General features: G+C 38.9%; 1 protein-coding gene across 7 annotated transcripts in view; it reads left to right on the plus strand.

Annotated features, from left to right (window-relative positions):
• The first annotated feature begins 10576 nt into the window (after nt 1–10576).
• SGIP1 (SH3-domain GRB2-like (endophilin) interacting protein 1) overlaps nt 10577–20730 on the plus strand; it is a 226544-nt gene continuing 216390 nt past the window's right edge. For 4 of the 7 annotated variants that reach the window (XM_011994956.1, XM_011994957.1, XM_011994959.1 and 1 more), the window contains exon 1: nt 16918–17324. In XM_011994956.1, the coding sequence (XP_011850346.1) occupies nt 17315–17324 (10 nt within the window). In that variant the 5' untranslated portion in view covers nt 16918–17314. Of the gene's footprint in view, nt 10715–16342; nt 16368–16555; nt 16635–16917; nt 17325–20730 lie in introns of those variants that run through there. The other 3 variants (XM_011994958.1, XM_011994955.1, XM_011994960.1) reach the window with 3 other exon arrangements.

Here is a 20730-nt window from a genome sequence, read left to right on the forward strand (position 1 = left end):
TTGTGCTTGGGTATTCACAAAGATGATCTGATTTCATCCTCATTAAGAATTCTATAGGTAGTTATTCTCATTTTATAGAAGAGGAATCAGGGACTCATAGAGGTGGTTACTTCATCAAGACCAGGTGACTAGCAGGAAGAATCAGAATGAAAAACCAGATCTATACGATTTCCAAGCCCAGGCCTTTGCCACTAAAACCTGCAGCTACCTTCCAGGAAGAGTGGTATTATAAATGGAATTCATAAAACTGACCAAATGAATAAAAATGAGTAAAAATAAGGAATATATTATTAATCTTGAATCCAAAGAAAGATTCCTGCCTCATACATACTATAGGCTTTGATTGCTATTGTTGATACAAAAAACACCAGTCACCCAACACTATAAAAACTATAAAAGCTAAAAATTGGGACTCAATGTCCTCCATTTGCTGCATCCCCCATATTCAATGTAAATATATGACAGTACATCCCATTTTAAGAAAATTAAATGTACAATATTTAGTCATACAAGAAGGTACAGACTCGAAAATGCCATAGACCTTCCCTCTGGTTCAACTGCTTCATTTTACAGATGAGTAAACTGAAACTTGAGAAGTTTAAGTTATCCACCCAAGGTCATCTAACAAGATAGCAACCAAGGTGAAACTAGAACAGAGCTCTCCTGATGGTCTATTAGCACTCCTTTCTTTATATCATGCCATCACCTTTGCAAGGGATGCCATGGTGCTATCAAATGACAAATTCATCAAATATTTACTGAATGCCTATTATGTGTCAGGCACTGTGATGTAATAGTAAGCAAAAAATGTAATGACAAGCAAACAAAATAGAGTCTTTGTACTCATGAGACTTACAGTTTAGTAGGAGTTGGAGACATTTATGAAATAATTGCACAAATATATAATTGCACACCATAAAAGCACTATAAAAACTACACAGTGCCGCTATGAGAATGTATAGCTAATCTGCTCTGACAGAGAAGATTAGATCTGTGGGAAGTCAGGCTAAGTTTCTCCAAGGAAGTGATGTTTGAACTAAAATCAGTGTGAGTGGTGGGCCGTAGAGGAAAGGAAAAACAGAGTGCCTCCTACCTACCTATGGAGACTTGGTTTCCAAAAACCCAAAGCATATCAAAGTCAAAACTAAGTTCAAACATATAAACCAGTGACTCAGAAATGTGGTCCCCCAAACCAAGGTAATGATCTGACAATCAAAATTAAAACATGTCCCAAGATCAAACACTCAGCAGTTACTTTTAAGAGGTAATCCACCGATGCTGGGAGGAATATTCAAAAGCACATTGAAGTCAAATAAGCGTGTGCTAAAACACTAGGGTTGTTACTTGTGGTGGTTTGAAAATGGAGATTTGCCAGTAACTATAAAATTGGTGAGTGTGCGACATTTGTTGTTGGCAACTTGGAACCATCGCCATCAGTCCCTCTTAAGGCTGAAAACTACAATGTCCAAAATTCCTTTCCCTGTAAGTTTCAGGGTTAGAAATTTGTCAATGGAAAAGACTTGCATGAAATTTGAAAAACAGAAGTGAAGCGGAAACTATTATATTGGAAGATAATGACCATCCTACATGACAGGCTTCCAGACTTCACAAGTTCCTACTTTGAAGTAAAGTGGTTTACAGATTTTCCCACAAGAGGCAGCTTTCTGTTCCAGTGCTTTCCCTAATATCACAATAAAAATTTCTCCAGTTGCCCAGCCTCAACACTCCAGATATTTCAAACCCTGTAGATCCTAACAATTTCTGTAAACTCTACTTCCTATATTAAAATACTTATTCTTATAATACTTGTCATAGCTCCATTTTCCCAATCAACCCCAAACTAATGCAACTTTGGGAATTGAAAGTAGTCTCAGACACACATAAATTTATGGATAGGGATCTTTTATTGGTTCTCTCACCTGATTAGATTTAAAGATATTAATAGCCTTCATTTTCAGCATCAGTGAGCATCACTATAGCAGGCAGTGGCAAAATAGTTACTTAAATTATCATGGTAGTCATCTGGAGTCAAGTACCAATAGAAGTCAAAGATGTAAGTTGCCATAATAGAACATGTATATAACGGCTGTGGGATGAAATGATGGCTTCTAAATGTAATAAAGAACTTGGGGGTGGAAAAGAATAATGCACTTAGGACTAAAAAATCCAGCTCAAGGCTAGGTAAAAAATCAGAAAACTAAGACTGTCCTGAAAGAAACTCTATCTTCTGTGGCCTCAGAGTTGAAATCCTGTGGGTGGCTGAACTACAATACAATCTGAATTCACATCCACTCAGGGTCTCTTGTGTTAAATTGAGGGCATTGATTGGGAAAGAGCTGCACCCATAAAATTGGGAGGAGGATATCTGGCCAGATTTTGATTAAGCCAAAAACCTGGGACCTCCATATTTCCCTGCACTTTCCCTGCCAGAAGAAGCAATCTTCCCTTTCTTATGTAAGAGTGTGAGACTCCTCTTACTCATAGACTAATGACTACTCCAGGGATAGTTTTCTTATAAGTGAGTGCTGATCTTTAAGACTAACCCCCACCAACTCCATTGATTCTAGACCTTTAATATGACTCAAATCCCAGTATAAACCAGATGGTCAGGTATTAAGTGCAGAATTTTGACAGCTTATATCAACAGAAACTTGGAAAATATGGATGAGAAGATTTCTTAGGGGTGTTAGACCAGTGTGGGAGGAATATAATATTGGGTCAAACTGAATTTAATATGGATGCATTAACTAGAGATTATGAATTCAGTGTACTATCTCAAGTAGCTAGGAATGACTCTAACAGTTCTTGACTGGTTGACTGAAATCTGGGCTTAGTAGTGGCTTATAGTTAATGAAGCTAGGATACCAAAACTCTCTTGGTATATCATAGAGCAAGCCTTTCAATTTTGGCACTATTGGCACTTAAAGTTAGATAATTCTTTGTTGGGATTAAAAATTAGTCATTGGGACTGTGGATTGTAGACATTTAGCAGTATTCCTAGCTATCAGATGTCAGTTGCACCTCTCCCAAGTTATGATAATAAAAAATGTCCCTAAACATTGTAAAATGTCCTCTTGGAGAGCAAAATTTACCTCAGTTGAGAACCACTATTGTAGAAAAGAGCATCCAAAGGCTTATGGAGATGTGAATGCTGGAGTATATTTACTATGAACGAGCTTCTTACCCACCTGCTAGTTATGTCACCTGGGAGGGTCCAGAGTATACACACTTCATCAAGGCATTGAGAAACAAATTGGCAAAGGCAGTATCAACATCCACAAAAAGGCTCTGTAGTGGCAGTTCTCTGCAAATAAATAAGTGATGCTGCCATGGAAATGAGCTCCTTGAATTAAATAGGAGATGAGATCCCAGGACAACAAGGTCCAAGAAGTGATCAGAATGATTTGGCCTATAGAAATCTTTGGTGAGGACTAATTTATCATGGGGTTCCCAGGACCATAATTAACTACCTACTAAAGTCTTATTTGTTTTGTATAAGCAAAATAAACACATAAAACCCAAAAATTGGTCTGGAGACAGAGGTCCAGCATGAATCACTACAGTTGACAGTCATTGCTTTCTCAACAAATTCTCAGACTTGTGTAGCATTATGGATCTAGATCCCTTTTTAAAAGATATAGTAGACAGAATAATGGCCCCCAAAGGTATATACATCCTCATTCCCTGAACCAGTGAATATGTCATAGCAAAAGGGAAACTAAGGTTACAGATGGAAATAAGGTATTCTAATCAGCTGAACTCAAAATAATATTACCCTGAATTATCTAGGGTGGTGGGTCCGATGCAATCACAAGGGTTCTTAAAAAAGGAAGAGTAAGACAGAAGAGTCAGAACCAAAGAGATATCATCATGTTTAGTCCAGTGAAACCCATTTTGGACTCCTGACCTCTAAACTTTGTGTCATTTTAAGCCACTACATTTGTGGTAATTTATTATGGCAGCCATAGAAAACTAATACACTAGGTTACTGTGAGTAAAGGCTCTGCTACACTTACAAAAATTTTATACTGCAAGTCTTCCTCCCAACATTTTCCAAGGGGACTCTGTCCATTTACCAGTATAACTGTGTGCTGGGAAAATGAAACCAGTCAAACTTTCCAGGGTTTCATAGAAACTTGAGTCTGAACTGATGCTCATTCCTAGAGATCTAAATACCACTGTGGTACAGTAGTCAAAGTAGGGACTTCTGTCTCACTGTAGGCCCATTTGATCTCCAAGCCTATGGCTATTCTCCTGGTTCTGGAATGCATAGTTAGAAAAGGCATACTCACAATTCCTGTATTAGTTCCTTGATCTGTGGAGTAGCAGATACTCTTGCCAGATAGATATCTCCTTATTAAAATAGTAAACCAAAAGTAATGCCACATCAAAGACTTGGAATATGGAGGGTTATTGGTCCCTATCACTATGCCCATTCACCCTATCTGACCTGTGCAGAGATAAGATGAATCGTGGATTACCATAAACTTAATCAGGTGGTGACTTTAATAGAAGCTATTGACCAGATGTGGCTTTTTACTGGAGTAAATCAACACAGTCCCTGATATTTTATCTGCAGCATTGATCTAGTGGATGTTTCTTCTCTACACTTGTTAATAAATACATGTAGAAAAAAAGTTTCCTTTATATGGCAAGAGCAGCAGTACACTTTCACTATGTTGCCTTACTTCAACCTCTGTTTTAATCCAGTACTCAGGAATCTTGATTGCCTAGCAATACCACAGGATATTATTCTAGCCCATTGCATTGGTGATATCAGGCTGTTTAGTATTAGTGAGCAGATATCAGGCTGTTTAGGACTGGTGAGCAAGAAGCAGCAAATATCCTAGTATACCTTAATAAAACCCATGACAGGTGGTAGGACCACAAAATTCAGGACTTGCAGACTCAGTAACATTTCTAGGAGTTCTGTAGTCTGGGATATATTGAGATACTCCCTAGAAAGTGAGAGACAAGTGGTTTTAACCACTAGAAAAAGCCATAACACTTAGGATGCCCATTTGGATCTTCAGGCTATTTATAATTTACTTAGTCATGCTGCTTTGATTCATTTACTGAGTAACCTTTTCACACTGCTAGTTTTGAGTGGGATACAGAGCAAGAGAAGGCTCTGCAACAGGTACAGTTCGTGTCGCTTCACCACTTGAGCCATATAACACTACAGATCTAATGGTGGTGAAGTTCCTGTGACAGATCCGAATGTTGTTTGAAGTCTTGGCAGGCTCCTAAAGATAAATAACACCGCCAGCCTTTGAATTTTGTAATAAAGCTAATAAAGCTATGTTGTATTCTGTGATAAATATTTTTCTTTTGAGAAACAGCTTTCAGCTTGCCCACCAACTTACCATGTGACCTAAGTTTCTCATCATAAAATGTGTGTTTTCTGGCTCCCCAAGTTATAAATTTGGATGTATACAACAGCACTTCATCATCAAGTAGAAGAGATACATATAGGACAGGACTTGAGCAGGTTTTGAAGGCACAAGTAATTTGCACAGGCCAATGACTCAGACTCTTAATGCTTCTACTCCAGTTGCAAGACTTCATTTCCTTTACTCAGCTCCTATGGCCTTATGGTTAGTCCCCTATGACCAGTTTATTTGCAACAACAAAGCTTTTTTTTTACAGATGGTTCTGCATTATATTCTGGTAACAATTGAATGTGGGTAGCTGCAACACATCAGCAGCACTCAGGGATGACCCTGAAGAATGGCAGTAAAGGACACCCTCGAGAGAAAAGAACTTTGAGTAATGCCACTTGTTGCTCATTTTGCTTGGAGGGGAATCTAGGCCAAAGTATGGATCTACGCTGTTTTGGGGCGGGGAGTGGGGGGTGTGCAGTGGTTAACAGTTTAGCTGGATGACCACGGAATTAGAAGGCACAAAATTGGAAAATTGTTCACAAAGAGATCTGAAGAAAGGATATATGAATACAATTCTCCAAATTGGTACAGAATATGAGAATATTTGGTTCCCATGTAAATGTTTACCAAAGAGCTACCATGACAGAGGAGACTTTCAATAATCAAAGGGACAAGATGGTCCTGTGCGTGGATGTCAATCAGTCTCTTTCTCCAGCTACAGCTTTCCTTGCCCAATGTGTTTGATCAAAATGGCCATAGCAGCAGGGATAAAGACTGTGCCCTCACCAAGACTATTGGCTATATCCTGTACTGAGTGACTAGCTAGCCAAAAACAAAGATCAATACTGATTTCTCCAATATGGTACTGTTCTCTGGAAGGGCCAGCCAGCTGCCTGGTGGCAGAGATTTGTTTGTACTTACACAAACATTTATGTACTATATATGCATATATAAGGATTTGCCTTCCCAACTGACAATGATTCTACTAAAATAAAATCATCTGTAGACTTACAGGATGCCTTATTCACAGTCTGGTTATTCTACACAGACAATGCTTTTAACCAAGAAATAATTTTATAGTGAATGTAATGCGGCAGTAGGTTCATACCCTCAGAATTTACTTGTCTTGCTATGTTTCCCATCATCCTGAGGCAGGTAACTGATATAACACTGGCGTGGCCTTTTGAAGGCACAGGGCTTTAGCTGCTTGACACACTTTGCTTGGCATGTGTTCTGAATCAGCAATCAGTATATTGTGCTATTTCACCTATAGCCAACATACATAGAATTAGGAACCATGGGGTAGAAATAGAACTGACTTCTCTCATTATTATTCTTAAAAATTTATCAGCAAAATTTTTCATTCTAGTTCTTACAATCTGAGCTTGCTGCATGTAAAATCTTAACGCCTAAGATGAAAAGAAATAAAAATAGTCATTATGAACCAGAAGCTGTGAGTACCTTCTGGCCACTATGCACACCACATGCCACTGGACCAACAGCAAAGTAGGGTGTTACTACAGGGTTGAGGCAATTCATCCTGATTACAAAGGGGAAATTAAGTTGCTAGTACAAAATGGGAGTAAAGAGGGTGTGACTAGAACTCAGAAGACTCCATGGAGTGCCTCTTAGTACTCCTAAGTCCAGCAGCAAAAGATAATGGGAAACTATAGAAACCTAATCCAGACAGAACCACTAATGACAGAGAGCCTTAGGGAAGATTTGGGTAACTCCACTGGGCAAAGAACTACAACCAACTAAACTGCTTACTGAGGACAAAGTGACTAAGCAAACTTTAATGAAATAAGAAAGATATAAACACCAATTATTACCAAATCATCAGTTACAGAAATAGTAATTATACTAATTTTGTTCATTTTCTTTACTGCTTTGTTTACATTTATATACATTAATGAATTCATATCTTCAATTTTATATTATCTAATATACGATGTTATAAGAATGATTACCCATATATTTCAGTATCTGTATTATATTACAGGACATCAAAGGGGTAAGCATAACTCAGCTAAAGATGGGTAGACATTATCTGGAGATAGTTAAAATGACATAGAGGACTTGAATCTCCTCTTCAGGAATAGGGCTTGTTAGTCTTTTGTTATTAAAGGATAGCTGCACTGTGCTACTTAAAAGCATGATGTTGTTATACTATTTATTTAGATGTTAAATGTGGTTAAAAAGAACAAGAATAGATGTTAAGTTTCCCTAGAGGAGACTCTGCTAGGTTGGTTGTATTGAATTTGATAACATCTTGACATTTCCTTTTTGAGCCTGAGAAACAGGTTTCCTAAAAATCTTCCCCACGTGGTCCTGGATTCGAATTTTCCAGTAAGAACAACTTGCATGAGATTTGAAAGGTAGAAGCACTTTGGGAAAGTCATTGCAATTCCATGCATTACGTTTCCAGACTTCCTCACAAGTTCTCAGCTAGCAGCCACAGAGAAGTGAAAACTTTCCCTTAAGTGGCACCATTCTCTGCCTATTGTTGTGCTTCACTCTGATATTTGTGACTGTTTCTGGATTCTCCAGCCTCAGCCATTCAGATTAATATTTTCCCAGTTCTTTCCATATTTGTGTAAGCCCTGTTTTCTTTATTAAGCCCAATTATACCTGTTAATACTTGCATTTGCTCTATTTTCTTGAACAAACCGAGACTGATTCAGTGAGTGACCATCTAGTGCTGATTTATATTCAGTACCCATTACCCCTGTGGTAGTTGTGCCCAGTGATGTAAAACTGCAAGTGGAAAATGGATACTAGGGAAATTGGTAAAACCAGAAAATGGGACTGAGCCCCTTTCAAGCAGGTCCTGTCAAGAAACCAGCAGGAAAATCAAGGGCAGATTAGGCAGGTAGACCAGAATATAACAGTGGAGTGTGTTCCAGAATTCAGAGTTCGTCCTCTGCACACTGATACCACACTGCAAACACAAATCATTCTAGGCTTCACCTGCTGTTTGGAACGAATGCAATCCCTAACATTTTTTCCAGCTTTTGTCAGGGTAGGTTCACAACCAGAGCAGCTGAAGCTACAGATGAAAGATATCAATGATGCTGGTTCAAAGAAACTGAAAAAGGCACTGCCTGACAATGGGGCTACAAATATACCCAGGGTTATTATAGACCAGAACTATAGCGCAAAGCTTATCACCCATAATGTTAAATTAACATACTGAATTATAATCAGTTAATGCCTTAATAAAATTAGCAATCACGACATTGCTTTGGTTCACAAAGAGAATATATTTCTCATCTCAAATCCATTTCTCAAGTCCACTCTATGCATCCAATTTAAAGTGTTGAGTTTCTCACATAATAGAATTTATATCCCTCTCACTATTTATCAAGCAACCCTGAAATTGAAAAGATTTATTCAGCAAGACCTTTGTCTGATTCCATTTTATGGGTCTAATAACTTGGTTTAATTGTCAACTGTAAAAGAGATAAGATTAGAGAACTTAGTAATTTGTCCCTTTTATGTTAGAAATATTTCACCATGGCCTAGATCCAAGAAGATGAGTAACTAGCGCACAACCAATTCTTAAAGAAGGAAAAAAGCAATTGTATAAGCATCTCCAATATTTTGGGTATAAACCCTAAGCCATTCCAAATCTTTAAAGCCTTAGGTGAATAGGTTGCAGGATTAATATTACAGCTTGGACACATATTGATTCATTTAAATTCTCAGTCTTCAACAAATTTTGTCAGACTATTCATACTGTTAGTAGATTCTGAAATGAGTTGGGCTGGATACTGTTCTTGTTCTGGATGATAATCACAAAACCTACAAGAAGCAATTGGAGTTTATTTCTACTGGCCTGTGCACATGCAAAGGTGTTTTTCAGCTGAGATTGAGCAGTAAAAGCACTGCACATGCACATGTGATAGGCCTGATTATAGCAGAAGCCCCCAAGGCTCCTCCTACTTTTCGCTGCTTCTGCAGTGCCCCCCTTGAATGGGATCTGTTGACAAGGCCCCTTCTGGACAGTAGCTGACAGGCACAAGGAGCTTATAGGTTTTGAATGGAAAGGATTTGCTAAATAAAGCTTCAATCCAAACTTCACCCCTCCCTTCCAGAGGTCAAGGCACTGAAGTCCTTGGTAGCTATGGCAATTACAAGGTGAACCAATGAATTACTGACATCTTAGGGTTTGCTACTTGACTCTTATCCCCAGTTAAATGCAGTTATAAAATTAAGTTCATACAATTATATTTTCAAAATGAAAATACAGAGCGAGAAAGCTTTTTTTTAAGTAGCCGTGTAATTAAAGATGGTACGTGCCTCTGCAGTTCATTGACAAAGATTGATTGTCTCCTAATCTAAACCTCAACACATTATCCTTTTGAAATTAAGTATACCAAGAGTCAAGACTTTTTCTTCTAAGAGTTAATTCTATATAACCTAAGTTACTCAGCTAATATGATATATCATGTATTCAAATGTCTTTTATTTCCTTTTTATTTTTTTCCCTTGGTTCTAGTGTAAGATTTATTTAGTTTGTAATGGTCATTAAAAAGAAGGTAGTGGATACCAGTGAAAAACACTATTTTAGGATGGTGATGGTCTTCTTTGGGCTTGATTCTTAAAAGAAATTATGTTATTTTATAATATTCTGATTATTCTCTAACTTCATCCATATCTTTGAACTAAGCTGAACACTGACCTCTTATTTTGGCTAGTGACCTTTAAAAAGAAAAGAACTTCAGATCTCACAGAGCTCTTTCAAAGTAAGTGGTCTTAAATGATTTCACTTCCATTGTCGCTCACTCTCTAATCCACTTTTGGTACTGTCTGACTTGCAACTTCTTGGCTTTATCTCCTATTTCTAGCATTTCATTTGCTTTTTGCATATGCTTACAGGTCTCAATATTAATGATTTTTGACCTTTCGTACTTCCTGGAACGGACTGAATCATTTAGGACTCCTCCTCAAGTGACAAATAGCCAATCTGAATTTGCTTGAGAGAAATGGAGAAGTTAATTGGTTACTGCTATGGACACAATGTCTGGGTCCTGTCAAAAATTCATGTTGAAACTTAATCTCCAATGTAGTAGTATTAAGAGATTGGGCCTTTAGGAAGTGGTTAGGCCATGAGGGCTCCTCCCTCATGAGTGAGATTAAGGCCTTTATAAAAGAGGCTCCACACAACCTTCAGCTCTTTTGCCCTTGCACCTCTTTTGCCATCTGAGACACAGTATTGCCTCTGGAGGATGCAACAACAAGGCACCATCTTGGAAGCAAAGACTAGGCCCTCATCAGACACACAACCTGCTAGAGCCTTGATCTTGGACTTCCCAGCCACCAGAGCTGTGAGAAATATATTTCTGTTGTTTATAAGCTACTCAGTTTACAGCATTTTGTTATAGTAACCAAACAGGCTAAGACATGTATAATATGCATACATATGTAAATATTTATATACATAGTATACAGATTAGCATAATGAAGGTTTAGTTTTCTCACACATTCAAAGTCTGATAAGGGCCAGGCAGCTCCCTGAAATTTGGGAGGGGAAGAAAGGTATGGAGAATATGCAGGATGTTTGTAAAGGCCAGGCCTGAAAAATTCCATTGGTCTTAATTTAGTCATATGACCCCATCCAGCTGCAAGGAAAGCTGGCAAATACAGTCTTCCTGTGTATCCAGATGGAGAAAATAGTGTGATAAGCATGTACCACTATCTCTGACATAATTTTATTTCTATTTCTTCCTAATATTTTGGCTAGCATCCATAAAATAGTATTAAATATTAAATAACAGTGATGATAAAGAATAATTGTCTTATTTTTGAGTTTTATTCTTGATAATGAAAATGTTTTCACTATGTTTCCATTTAAAACATGGCCAATTTGGGGTCAAGATATGTATATTTTAGCCTCCTAAGGAGGTTTTATATCTCTTTCTTTGTTAAGATTTATTTATTTAATAAGTGATATAAATTGAAATTTATCAAATATCTTTTTGGCAACTATGAAGATAATTATATAAGTTTCTTTTTAAAAGCTTAATATTGTAAATTGTATTAGTAGCTCTCTTAATGTTGAATTATTTTTTCTCACTTTTAAAGTCTAATATAATATACAATGTTCTTGAAAAGCTGTATTATGTTTGCTGTCATTTACTTCAATTTTTGTATCAATATTCATAAGTAAGATTGAGCTATAGTCTATTTTTAATTATTTTTGTCATGTTTCATAATTCATAAGTTGAAGCTTTATGGAGCTTTTTCTCTTTTTCCAGTTTGTTGAGCTGTCAAAATTGCATTGGAGTGATTTGATTCTCCAAAGAGAGAAAGAATTCCACTATGCTTGGGTCAGTTGCTATTGTAGGTTTATGCTTCAAGCACATAGCCACTGGGCTATCAATGTTCAATCTTGGCAGTACCCATTTTATCACTGCTTATAGCTATAACATTTTAAAATGTTTAATGAGAATGTTTTTATTACTTCCATGCACTCTTTCTGGCTCTCAGTATGCTCTTTTATCACAGCAATCTGCTCTTATTTATTGCTGCTGTATCTCTGAAATTATATCAAAACTGAAAAACAGATTTAAAAAAACATGACTCTCAAGTTCTCTACATTTCCTCTGCCTCAGTGGAGACATTTCCTCTGCTTCAGTGAGCTGTAGTTATTTTCCTTCTCTTTTGAAACTATTGATTTTTCTCATGGATTCAGTCGTTATTGCTTATCCTTATCAATGTAAGTCTATTTAAGCAGTGCTCTCAGCTGATATAAATTTCTTCAGCACTCATGTAGGTATGGACACATGGCTCTTGGGCTGCTCATAGACCAATGGGTGACAAGCATACCAGGGCATGTCTTGTCTTTGGTGTAAGTGGGCCCGCACATAGGGTCTTCCCCCCAGGGAAACAGGAGCATGACTACAGGGTCTGCTGGTTTCTCTCTGGATCCCATCATGTTAGGGGTTCTCTTTGCCATAGACACTCGTATATATATACATACATAGTCACAGTAGTGAGCATATGACTAAGTCCAATGCAAGTTTTGGTTTAAAAAAAAATCTATCATGAGAATTCATCAACATGGTCCCCACTGACTGGTTTGAAAAGTGAACAATGATCCAAGCCAGGTCAATCACAGTCCTTCCCTGGAAGTTTTTTGAAGGAGATCTAGGCTAGTAAATCTGTGAAGAGGTGAGCTTAGGGGATGCTAATGGTCAGGCTCTGATCATGTTGAGAAAAATTGGTAAGAGAAAAGGAGATGACATGTTGGGAGAGACAGAGAGAGTTCTGAGTACTTGGTTCAGGTAACAAAATTTCCTGGAGTGTCCTGGTTCTTGCTTTCCCTCAGCTGTTCAGTTCTTGGTATAATTCTATGAGCTACCTCAATAAATTCACTTTTTGCCCATGTTACTTCAAGTTGGAGTTCTTTTATTTTAGCCAAGAGTAGAGTAACCATGGGAACACACACACACACACACACACACACACACACACACACAAAGATATATGTATCTCTTTTTCATCTGCATCATCTCATGGAATTCCAATTTTTCAGTCTTGCCAATTTCCAGGACTTGGGCAATACTTTTCCTTCTACATTCACTGAATTACCTCAGTGGGGATAGCAAAAGGGGCAGAGTCAATTGTCATGTTAAGAGCACTACCTTGGAGATACACAAACAAATACACAAATCTGGATACATATTTTAGTGCTAATTTTCTTTCCTCCTTTCTTTGTGACTCAATTCTCATTGTCTTCTTTCTCTTTCTAAAATATAAACAAATTTCCCCTTAAACCTAAAATTGGGAGATAGTGAAGAAGCTCAGCTTTTATAGTAGGAATATAATAAGATTTCATTCTAAAACACGATGTAATCAGTCATTACTACCATGCAAATATTATCTTAGAAAAAAATGTTGAATGTGTAGTGACTTCAGCAATTAAGTTTTTGGTCTTGGACCAGTCATAAGTACCACATCAGAGCCTTGTACGATCTTGGCTGACATTCACATCCTGAGCTGAACTACTGAGCAATTCTTGCACTTTGATGCAAGTCAATTATTCACCCAATCTTTTCCATATACCCTTTGACTTTCATTTCAGAATTGCAAAAGGTATTCCATGATTTTGGAGGCTAGATATTCTCCTTTGCCCTTGCTGGCAAGCAAAAACTATACTATGAAGTGATAAAATTTGAATCACAACCTAAAGGATTATCTTTGTTCTTGATCAAAACAATTTTTCTTCCCAAAAACCTATGAGAGGCTAGGCACGGTGACCCACGCCTGTAATCCCAGCACTTTGGGAGGCCAGGGCGGGTGGATCACTTGAGGTCAGGAGATCAAGACCAGCCTGGCCAACACAATGAAAACCCATTTCTACTAAAAATACAAAAAAAAAAAAAATCAGGTGCACGTGGTGGTGCATGACTACAATCCCAGCTACTCAAGTGGCTCAGGCAGGAGAATAGCTTGAACCCAGGAGGCAGAGGCTGTAGTGAGCCAAGATCTCACCACTGCACTCCAGCCTGGGCAACAGAGTGACACTCTTTCAAAAAGAGAAAAAGAAAAAAGAAAAAAACCTATGAGAAAATACCACAATTAGGATAATCTCTTTTGATTATATATATGAGCAAATTTTATTGAAACAACTTCATTCATTGGATGTTCTTATAATTGGTAATAGCGTCTTCTTTTTAAAGGGTAAAATACACACAGCTGATGAAATTGTGGTGAAGTTTAGCCTTTGGGATTAGCTTTACCACCTTTAAATACACATCCCTTTCTGACAATATCTACACACTTCTGCTTTTCCTATAAATAGTCATTGACTAAAAGAATCTTTCCATTGACTTGCTGTCTCTAGATAGTTGCTGTAAGTCTAAAGAAAACTTGAAGTGTACCCATACCAAATCTATCTGAGAGGATTACTCTAACACACTGTAAAACTTACATTGGGAGGAAGAAGGCAGGCAGCCTGGGTTTCTCTGCCTTTCCCTTACATCCTAACAATGGCCCCCACTCCTGCACCTCAGTGCTTGCACTCACCTCCAGATTTTGCATGAGACTTTTTTCTTACTTACAACTCCCTATATTCTTTAGAACTACCACTTCAAGCCCATTCCAATTAATTTCTGAACTCTGAAATTTCACCTCTGTAAGAAAGCAAAAAGAAGTCTTTCCTAATTAACCTCATTTGGTTCTGATTTCCCACTTAGCAGCCTTTCAGAGATCTCCAACATGTTACATCTTTGGATGCATCACCTGGTCTTTCACTAACTTGTTCTCTGTGCCTTTGGTACAACCCCCGGTTGGCTGCAAACTTCTCTGATGCATCTGCCAGCCCTTTGGTAGTAATAATACTAATACTAAAAAGCTAACATGCCGGTCTTATTATGCTCCAGACACAATGCTAAGTAATTTACTGGCAGAGTATTTGGATACTGTCTGGCATATAGTAAGCCATTAATACAGGTTTGTTATTATTACCATTTATAGCCCAATTAACTTAGTATTACTATTCTCTCCATTTCAGGATAAGAAAACTGTGAGGCACAGAGAATTACATAAATTGCTCAGAGTCACAGAGCTCATTACGTGGCAGAAACAAACCTTGGTGCCCATCTATTTGACACCAATACCCATCAATGTTCTTAATCATTACAAAAAAAATGCTAAACACACACACACACGCACACACACACACTAATCAATCCTTTTTGCAATAATACCCCTGTCGTTTTCAGAGCAGTGTAAGTTGTACTCAAGGCAGGTTTTACTTAGGAATTCACTCCCCTTTTAAAATTTAACTGTCTTAGAGACATAAGGAAAAAGTCACAAATATTTGTATCTCCCCGGAGATTTTCATTTTGAAATTTAGAGGCCACTGAAATATGTGTCCTTAGGGAGAACAATGGGTTTTTCAAAACTTCTAAGTTGCTAAGGAGCTGTGTTTTGTTTTTTAACTATGAATATGCTACTTCAGTCAGTCACCAGGACATCATATTTGCTTTGGTCGAAAGAGCTAGGCCATGTCCAGGCCTGAGCAATAGAAAAAGTTTATGAGTATATTGCTAATATAAATGATTAATAATACATTACAGGCTCAACCCTGATCATGCCATGCATCTTCTTACAGTTATTTTGAGTACATTTTCATCTGATGCTCACAATTGCTCTCTACTGTAACAGCTTTTCTCCTGGTCATGCTGTGAGATTATACAGGGAGAAAAGCGCACTTCTGATGTTGTCTTTCCTGAGTTCTAAAGAAGGCTTTGCCTTTCCTCCCATCTCCTTTCCTTTTTCTCTTCCTTCTTCCTCTCATAGGCTGCCCTGTCCTTTTCTTCCTTAGCTGTCTGAGCTTTCTTGAAGGGAACCAAGGGTCGTAGATTCCCCAGGCCTGGGCCCTTCTGGAAAGCTCCAGGTTCTCTGGAGAGCAGTCAGGTGACAGAATCAACCCAACCAGGCCCAGTGACATAACTTCCCACTTAGGCAGCTGCACAGCACCCAGATCCCATCCCTGGAAGCTTCAAAACCCTGGGCTCCGCCACAACCAGGCACAACTGCCTCCCTCCAGGTTTCCACTTGGGTGAATGAATGGGCTTGAAGGCAACTCCAGATGCAGGAGGCGCGTTGCGGAGAAACGGAGAAACGTGTCATTTACGAGAAAGTTTGTTTCCTACAGAGGCTGCAGTTGGCAGCTGCACTCCCAGTCGGTTGCGAGAAAAGCTCCCCACCTGGGGAAGCGAGGCAGCTCCCGTGTGAGCTTGGCAGGGAGGACGCGGTGGCGGCAGGACTCGAACTCAGTCGTCGAAGGGCGCCCCGCAGGGTCCCGTCTGTAGCCCGGACGGCGTGCCCAGGTTGGAGTGGGAGGGAGCCGACGTGCACAGCTGTCTTTGGTCGGGCTCAGGCTTCCGCTCCCTGCCTGCTCCCCTTTCCAGCCTCCCGCCCCAGAAATGATCTCAAGCGTTGCCAGTCTGATTCCAGAGCCCCACTCGGGTGGGTTCTTTTGTTTCTTTGTTTTAATGACAGTTCCCAGCCCTTCGGCATGTCATGCGCAATTAATTCCCTGGCTCTCACGAAGGCAGCTGGGGTGAAATTTCTTCTGCATCATCCTTTTGGGGATAATTGTTTATGATGTGACGTCAGTCGGATTGATTTTTCTCTCTTGAATGAAGGGTGGGAGGGGAGAAAGAGAGACGGAGAGAGAGAGGCGCACAGATGTGCACGGAGGCCACCGACACTGACATTTGGAATTCCTTCAGGGTAAAAGGACACCGGAATGGGAGCTTAAAAGTGTATTGCTAAGACTTCAGGCTGCACGGAATTGTTAAGTTTTTCTTAAAAAAAAAAGAAAGAAAGAAAGAAAAAGAAAAGAACCCCCTCCGCAGCAAGCCACTTAGGTGCTCCTTTCACGCCAGAGTCCCCTGTTAAGGTGGCAGCCCTTGGAATTAATCTCGGGCACCCAGCCGCTGCTGTAAGCTTAAGGAGACGACGAGGAGGGGCGGGGGAAGTGCGTCACCAGGTGGGGAAGGGGCTGTGTATTTGGTGACAAACGGGAGGCGATGGGGGTGGAGGGGAATGGGGACGGGAAATAGGTTCTGTGTGCTCTCCGGGGGTATTGTGTCAGAAGATGCAGGCTGGCTACCATGTGACGCGGTCCAAAGCTGAAGGGATTGGCCGAGGCAGCGCAGGCGGTGCAGCTCGGCCGGCTTGCCGTTCCTCTCCCTTTCTCTCAGCATCTTCCTGGTAGCCTGCCTGTAGGTGAAGCAGCACCAGCAGCATCCATGGCCTGTCTTTTGGGTTAACACTTATCTCCTTTGGCTTCGGCAGCGGACGCAATAGACCTCAGCAGCCGCGTGGTGAGGACTTAGCTGGGACCTGGAATCGTATCCTCCTGTGTTTTTTCAGACTCCTTGGAAATTAAGGAATGCAATTCTGCCACCATGATGGAAGGTAGGATGCTTTCGGCTGTGGTTGACTGGCTTCAAGCAAGGTTTGGGCGGAACAGCGTTAAAGAATATGTGCAGCCAGTGTATGTGGCGGTTCTAGAACCTGGTTGCCAAGGTTTTGCAAGCAGAAATGCTGCAGTTTGCTTGCAGTGGATCTGGGCTCAGACTAATGGAATCAAACCACAGGGCTTCTGCCTAGCTCAGAACCTACAGAGCTCCCAGCTCCTTTGAGAAAGAAAAGCCTAAAGTGTTTGCAGGGAGCTGAGATGGAGCTAGGAAAGAGCTTGCAAGCAAATAAGTTGGGCAAGAAGATAAGGTTTTCTGTTCTGGGTTCCTGGGACTACACTGATTAAACATTTACAATGGAAACTTGTTTTCTGAAATTGACATTAGACAGGAGAGGTCATGAACAGAGTTATCCATACAGACATTTTCAGTGAACTGCTTAAAAATTATAAAAATTCTTACAAGGTATTTTTATCTCTGCAGTTTACATCATATTATTGGGATAGGAGGGCAGCAAATTTGGTCCATAAACTGTAGTTGTATGAGAATGTAATTGCAACAGAATGAAAAATATAAGGAAAATACCCGGGCCTCTTGCCTCCTGATTCGGGGTCTTATTAGGTTAAAAAAGAATTTTATGCTCCCTAAATGCTTTCCCTGTCCAGTGGTTTTTAGCCAAGCATCAAATGATTATTTGCTGATGATCTTTTTGTATATTCAATATTGAGTGTAAGGAGGAACTTTCCCTGGGGAGATGCTATTTAAACTATATTTTATTCTACTAAATTACCCTTCCCAACCTGAAACTGTGACAGCCAAGATTGTCTCAAAAAAGCAGCAAGCTGATCAGGAAAGAAGCAAGCAGCTCTATGCAGGCTTTGATTTTCTGTTTTCACACTATAGGATGGTGCAAAACTCCTGGCCTTTCCTAAGATGACAGGCAGAAATTTGTCCCCAGCCTGGATTTCACAATGCAGAATTGAGTGCATAATGGGTCTCAAATCAGCCATGAAAATGGCAGAGAGGCCACTTCTTAAGCCAAGGTTTGTCCTACAGATTTTAACTATTGCTTAGAAATTTACCAAAATGGAATAAGAAGAGGATGGTTTCTTAAAAACAGCAGTGTAGCCTGTACTTATTTGGCAGAAATGAATTCTTTTTGCTCTCCCTGTCATCATGTCAAACATTGTCAATGTGATTTGGGGGAGTGAAGAATTCTAGAGTCAAAACCCACAGATTTTAGAAGATAGCCTTAAAAGAGAGGTTGGGTATGATTTTGTCATGGAGCTGAGTCTTGTTTGCAAAAGGTTCTCAAGCTAGTCCTTCAAATCCAGGCCTAAATAAATTGAGATTGCTAACACTCTCAGATTAAGTCATTTTCATTAAATCAAAATGGATTTAATCTTTGAATAGCAAGGCAAGACAAACAGAAAGAGTATTATTTATGCACTTTTCAATTAAAAATTCATGTGGATTATCTTCTTCAGAAAAAAATCTTGCCTGTAGAGGTACTGTATTTCTCCAGCTCAATTTCATATAGCATTTCTTAAAAATGCATCTGCACACATTCTGATTAGATTTCGGTCTTGCATAGAGAATTGGATGCTCTTTCTTTTACTTCTTGCCTTGCAAACCATGGCACTAAAGTATCTTCTTTGAAGGTTGTAACGTTTTTTGATGCTCATTAATGATTCTCCCGGTAATATGGTCTATTGTGCCATCCAAGAATGCCAGTTCAAAGCCCTGTGATAAGCTTATCCAGGCTGCCTAAACTAAAATGAGAACTGCAACAAAGACTTGTTCTGGAGCTGAATTAACACTATTGCTCTGGATTTGCCAAATTTATCTAATGAAGGATGTTATCTTAGCACTGGTATGAATTAGAGGTTATACTATGGATACAGTTGTCTTTCACCAGATCTTTTGCAAGAGAAATTGGACAGGTGTTCCCACTGGCTTAAATAGCTAAATGAAATTAACATTCATTTCTACCCATAGTTCCTACTTAAATATTTTTAAGCCTTATTATCTTAATAGTTCAGTGACCTTAGAAAGGCAAATAGGAGCTTAACCAAAAATCAATTTTCTATCAGTTGCCTTCCAACTTAGTTGACAGTCTTTTTGGCAATATACATTCATGTTTCCAGTATTGCATGGCAGAATTTCACCTCTGAATTGCTCTTATTCTGAAGGTGTGGTATGTAATTATTATTTCCACTTAACTCATCTCTAGAGATTGCCAGGCTCTGTACATCTACCACAATAACGTTGGAAAGATAAGGAACCTCATCAAAGGCACCCCGAAATTGCCATTGCAGCTCTTTGTTGAAACATCAGTAGACTCTGAGAATGTGCCACCAAACATCTAGTTAAAATCGTATTTCTTCTCAAGTAGTGTGTCTCACACACACACATAAAGTCATCCACACAAACACATTTCTGGAAAGGAAGAAAACATATATTTGCACTCAGGAGTACGTACATTTCCATATTGCTAAAGCGTTTTAGTCTGCTACTCAGAAAAAGCATGGCCATGGCAACTTTTCAAAGGCACTTCTCTACTTTGTGTAAAGCAAGAGTAAACAAATATTCAGCAGAATGGGTCATAGTAAACTACGTTTTGTTTGTGTGGAACAGGATATAGGCTCCTTTCATTCAATGTCTATTGGAAATCCATCTTATCATAGATGATAAATGTTACTACCTCCTCAGTGATCCTAATATCATGGAAGTCAACGAAATAATTCCCCAGGGACCACAAGCAGGTGATTAGTAGTTTGTGGCTCCATGGTTCATTTAACATATTTTAATTAAAAAACATATTTTTGAGGGACTTGATTTGTTGCTTCCTGCATACTTATCTTTTGACAGTGGTTGGCATTGAGTTGTTTCCTTTCTAAAGAAAGCCACATGATCTGGAGCCTTCTGAAGTATAAATATGAAGGGAAAGATGATGAGCAAAGGGAATTATTAACTAAGGAGTGTACATACTGGCTAAACTTGCAGTGAAGTCTATGTGGTTAGGGCAACTATTCAAGGACTATTTTTTTGATATATTATTATTAAAGTTTGAAAATGGCATTCTTAACTATCCTTTCTAAGACAACTGGAACTAAGTCAGGGTTTCTTGGGCTATCTGTCTATTTGTGAGGATGTCTAGAAAGTACTTTCCTTGTTCACGTAGGCCTGACTGAAGGTGTTTTGCATTTTTAGTTCCATATTCAGGCTCTTAGGTGCTATACTAGAAAGATAAGTTTCTAGGTGCCAATGGTTTCATTTTATATGATAATTTAAAAAATTAACAAGCATATATTTTGAAGAGATTACTGTGTTTAATTATAATATTCAGGGTAATATATTTTATTATATTTATTTTATATGTTTTATATTTTTTAATATATATA

Source organism: Mandrillus leucophaeus, unplaced genomic scaffold (assembly GCF_000951045.1).
Source record: "Mandrillus leucophaeus isolate KB7577 unplaced genomic scaffold, Mleu.le_1.0 Scaffold464, whole genome shotgun sequence".
Taxonomy (NCBI): Eukaryota; Metazoa; Chordata; class Mammalia; order Primates; family Cercopithecidae; genus Mandrillus; species Mandrillus leucophaeus.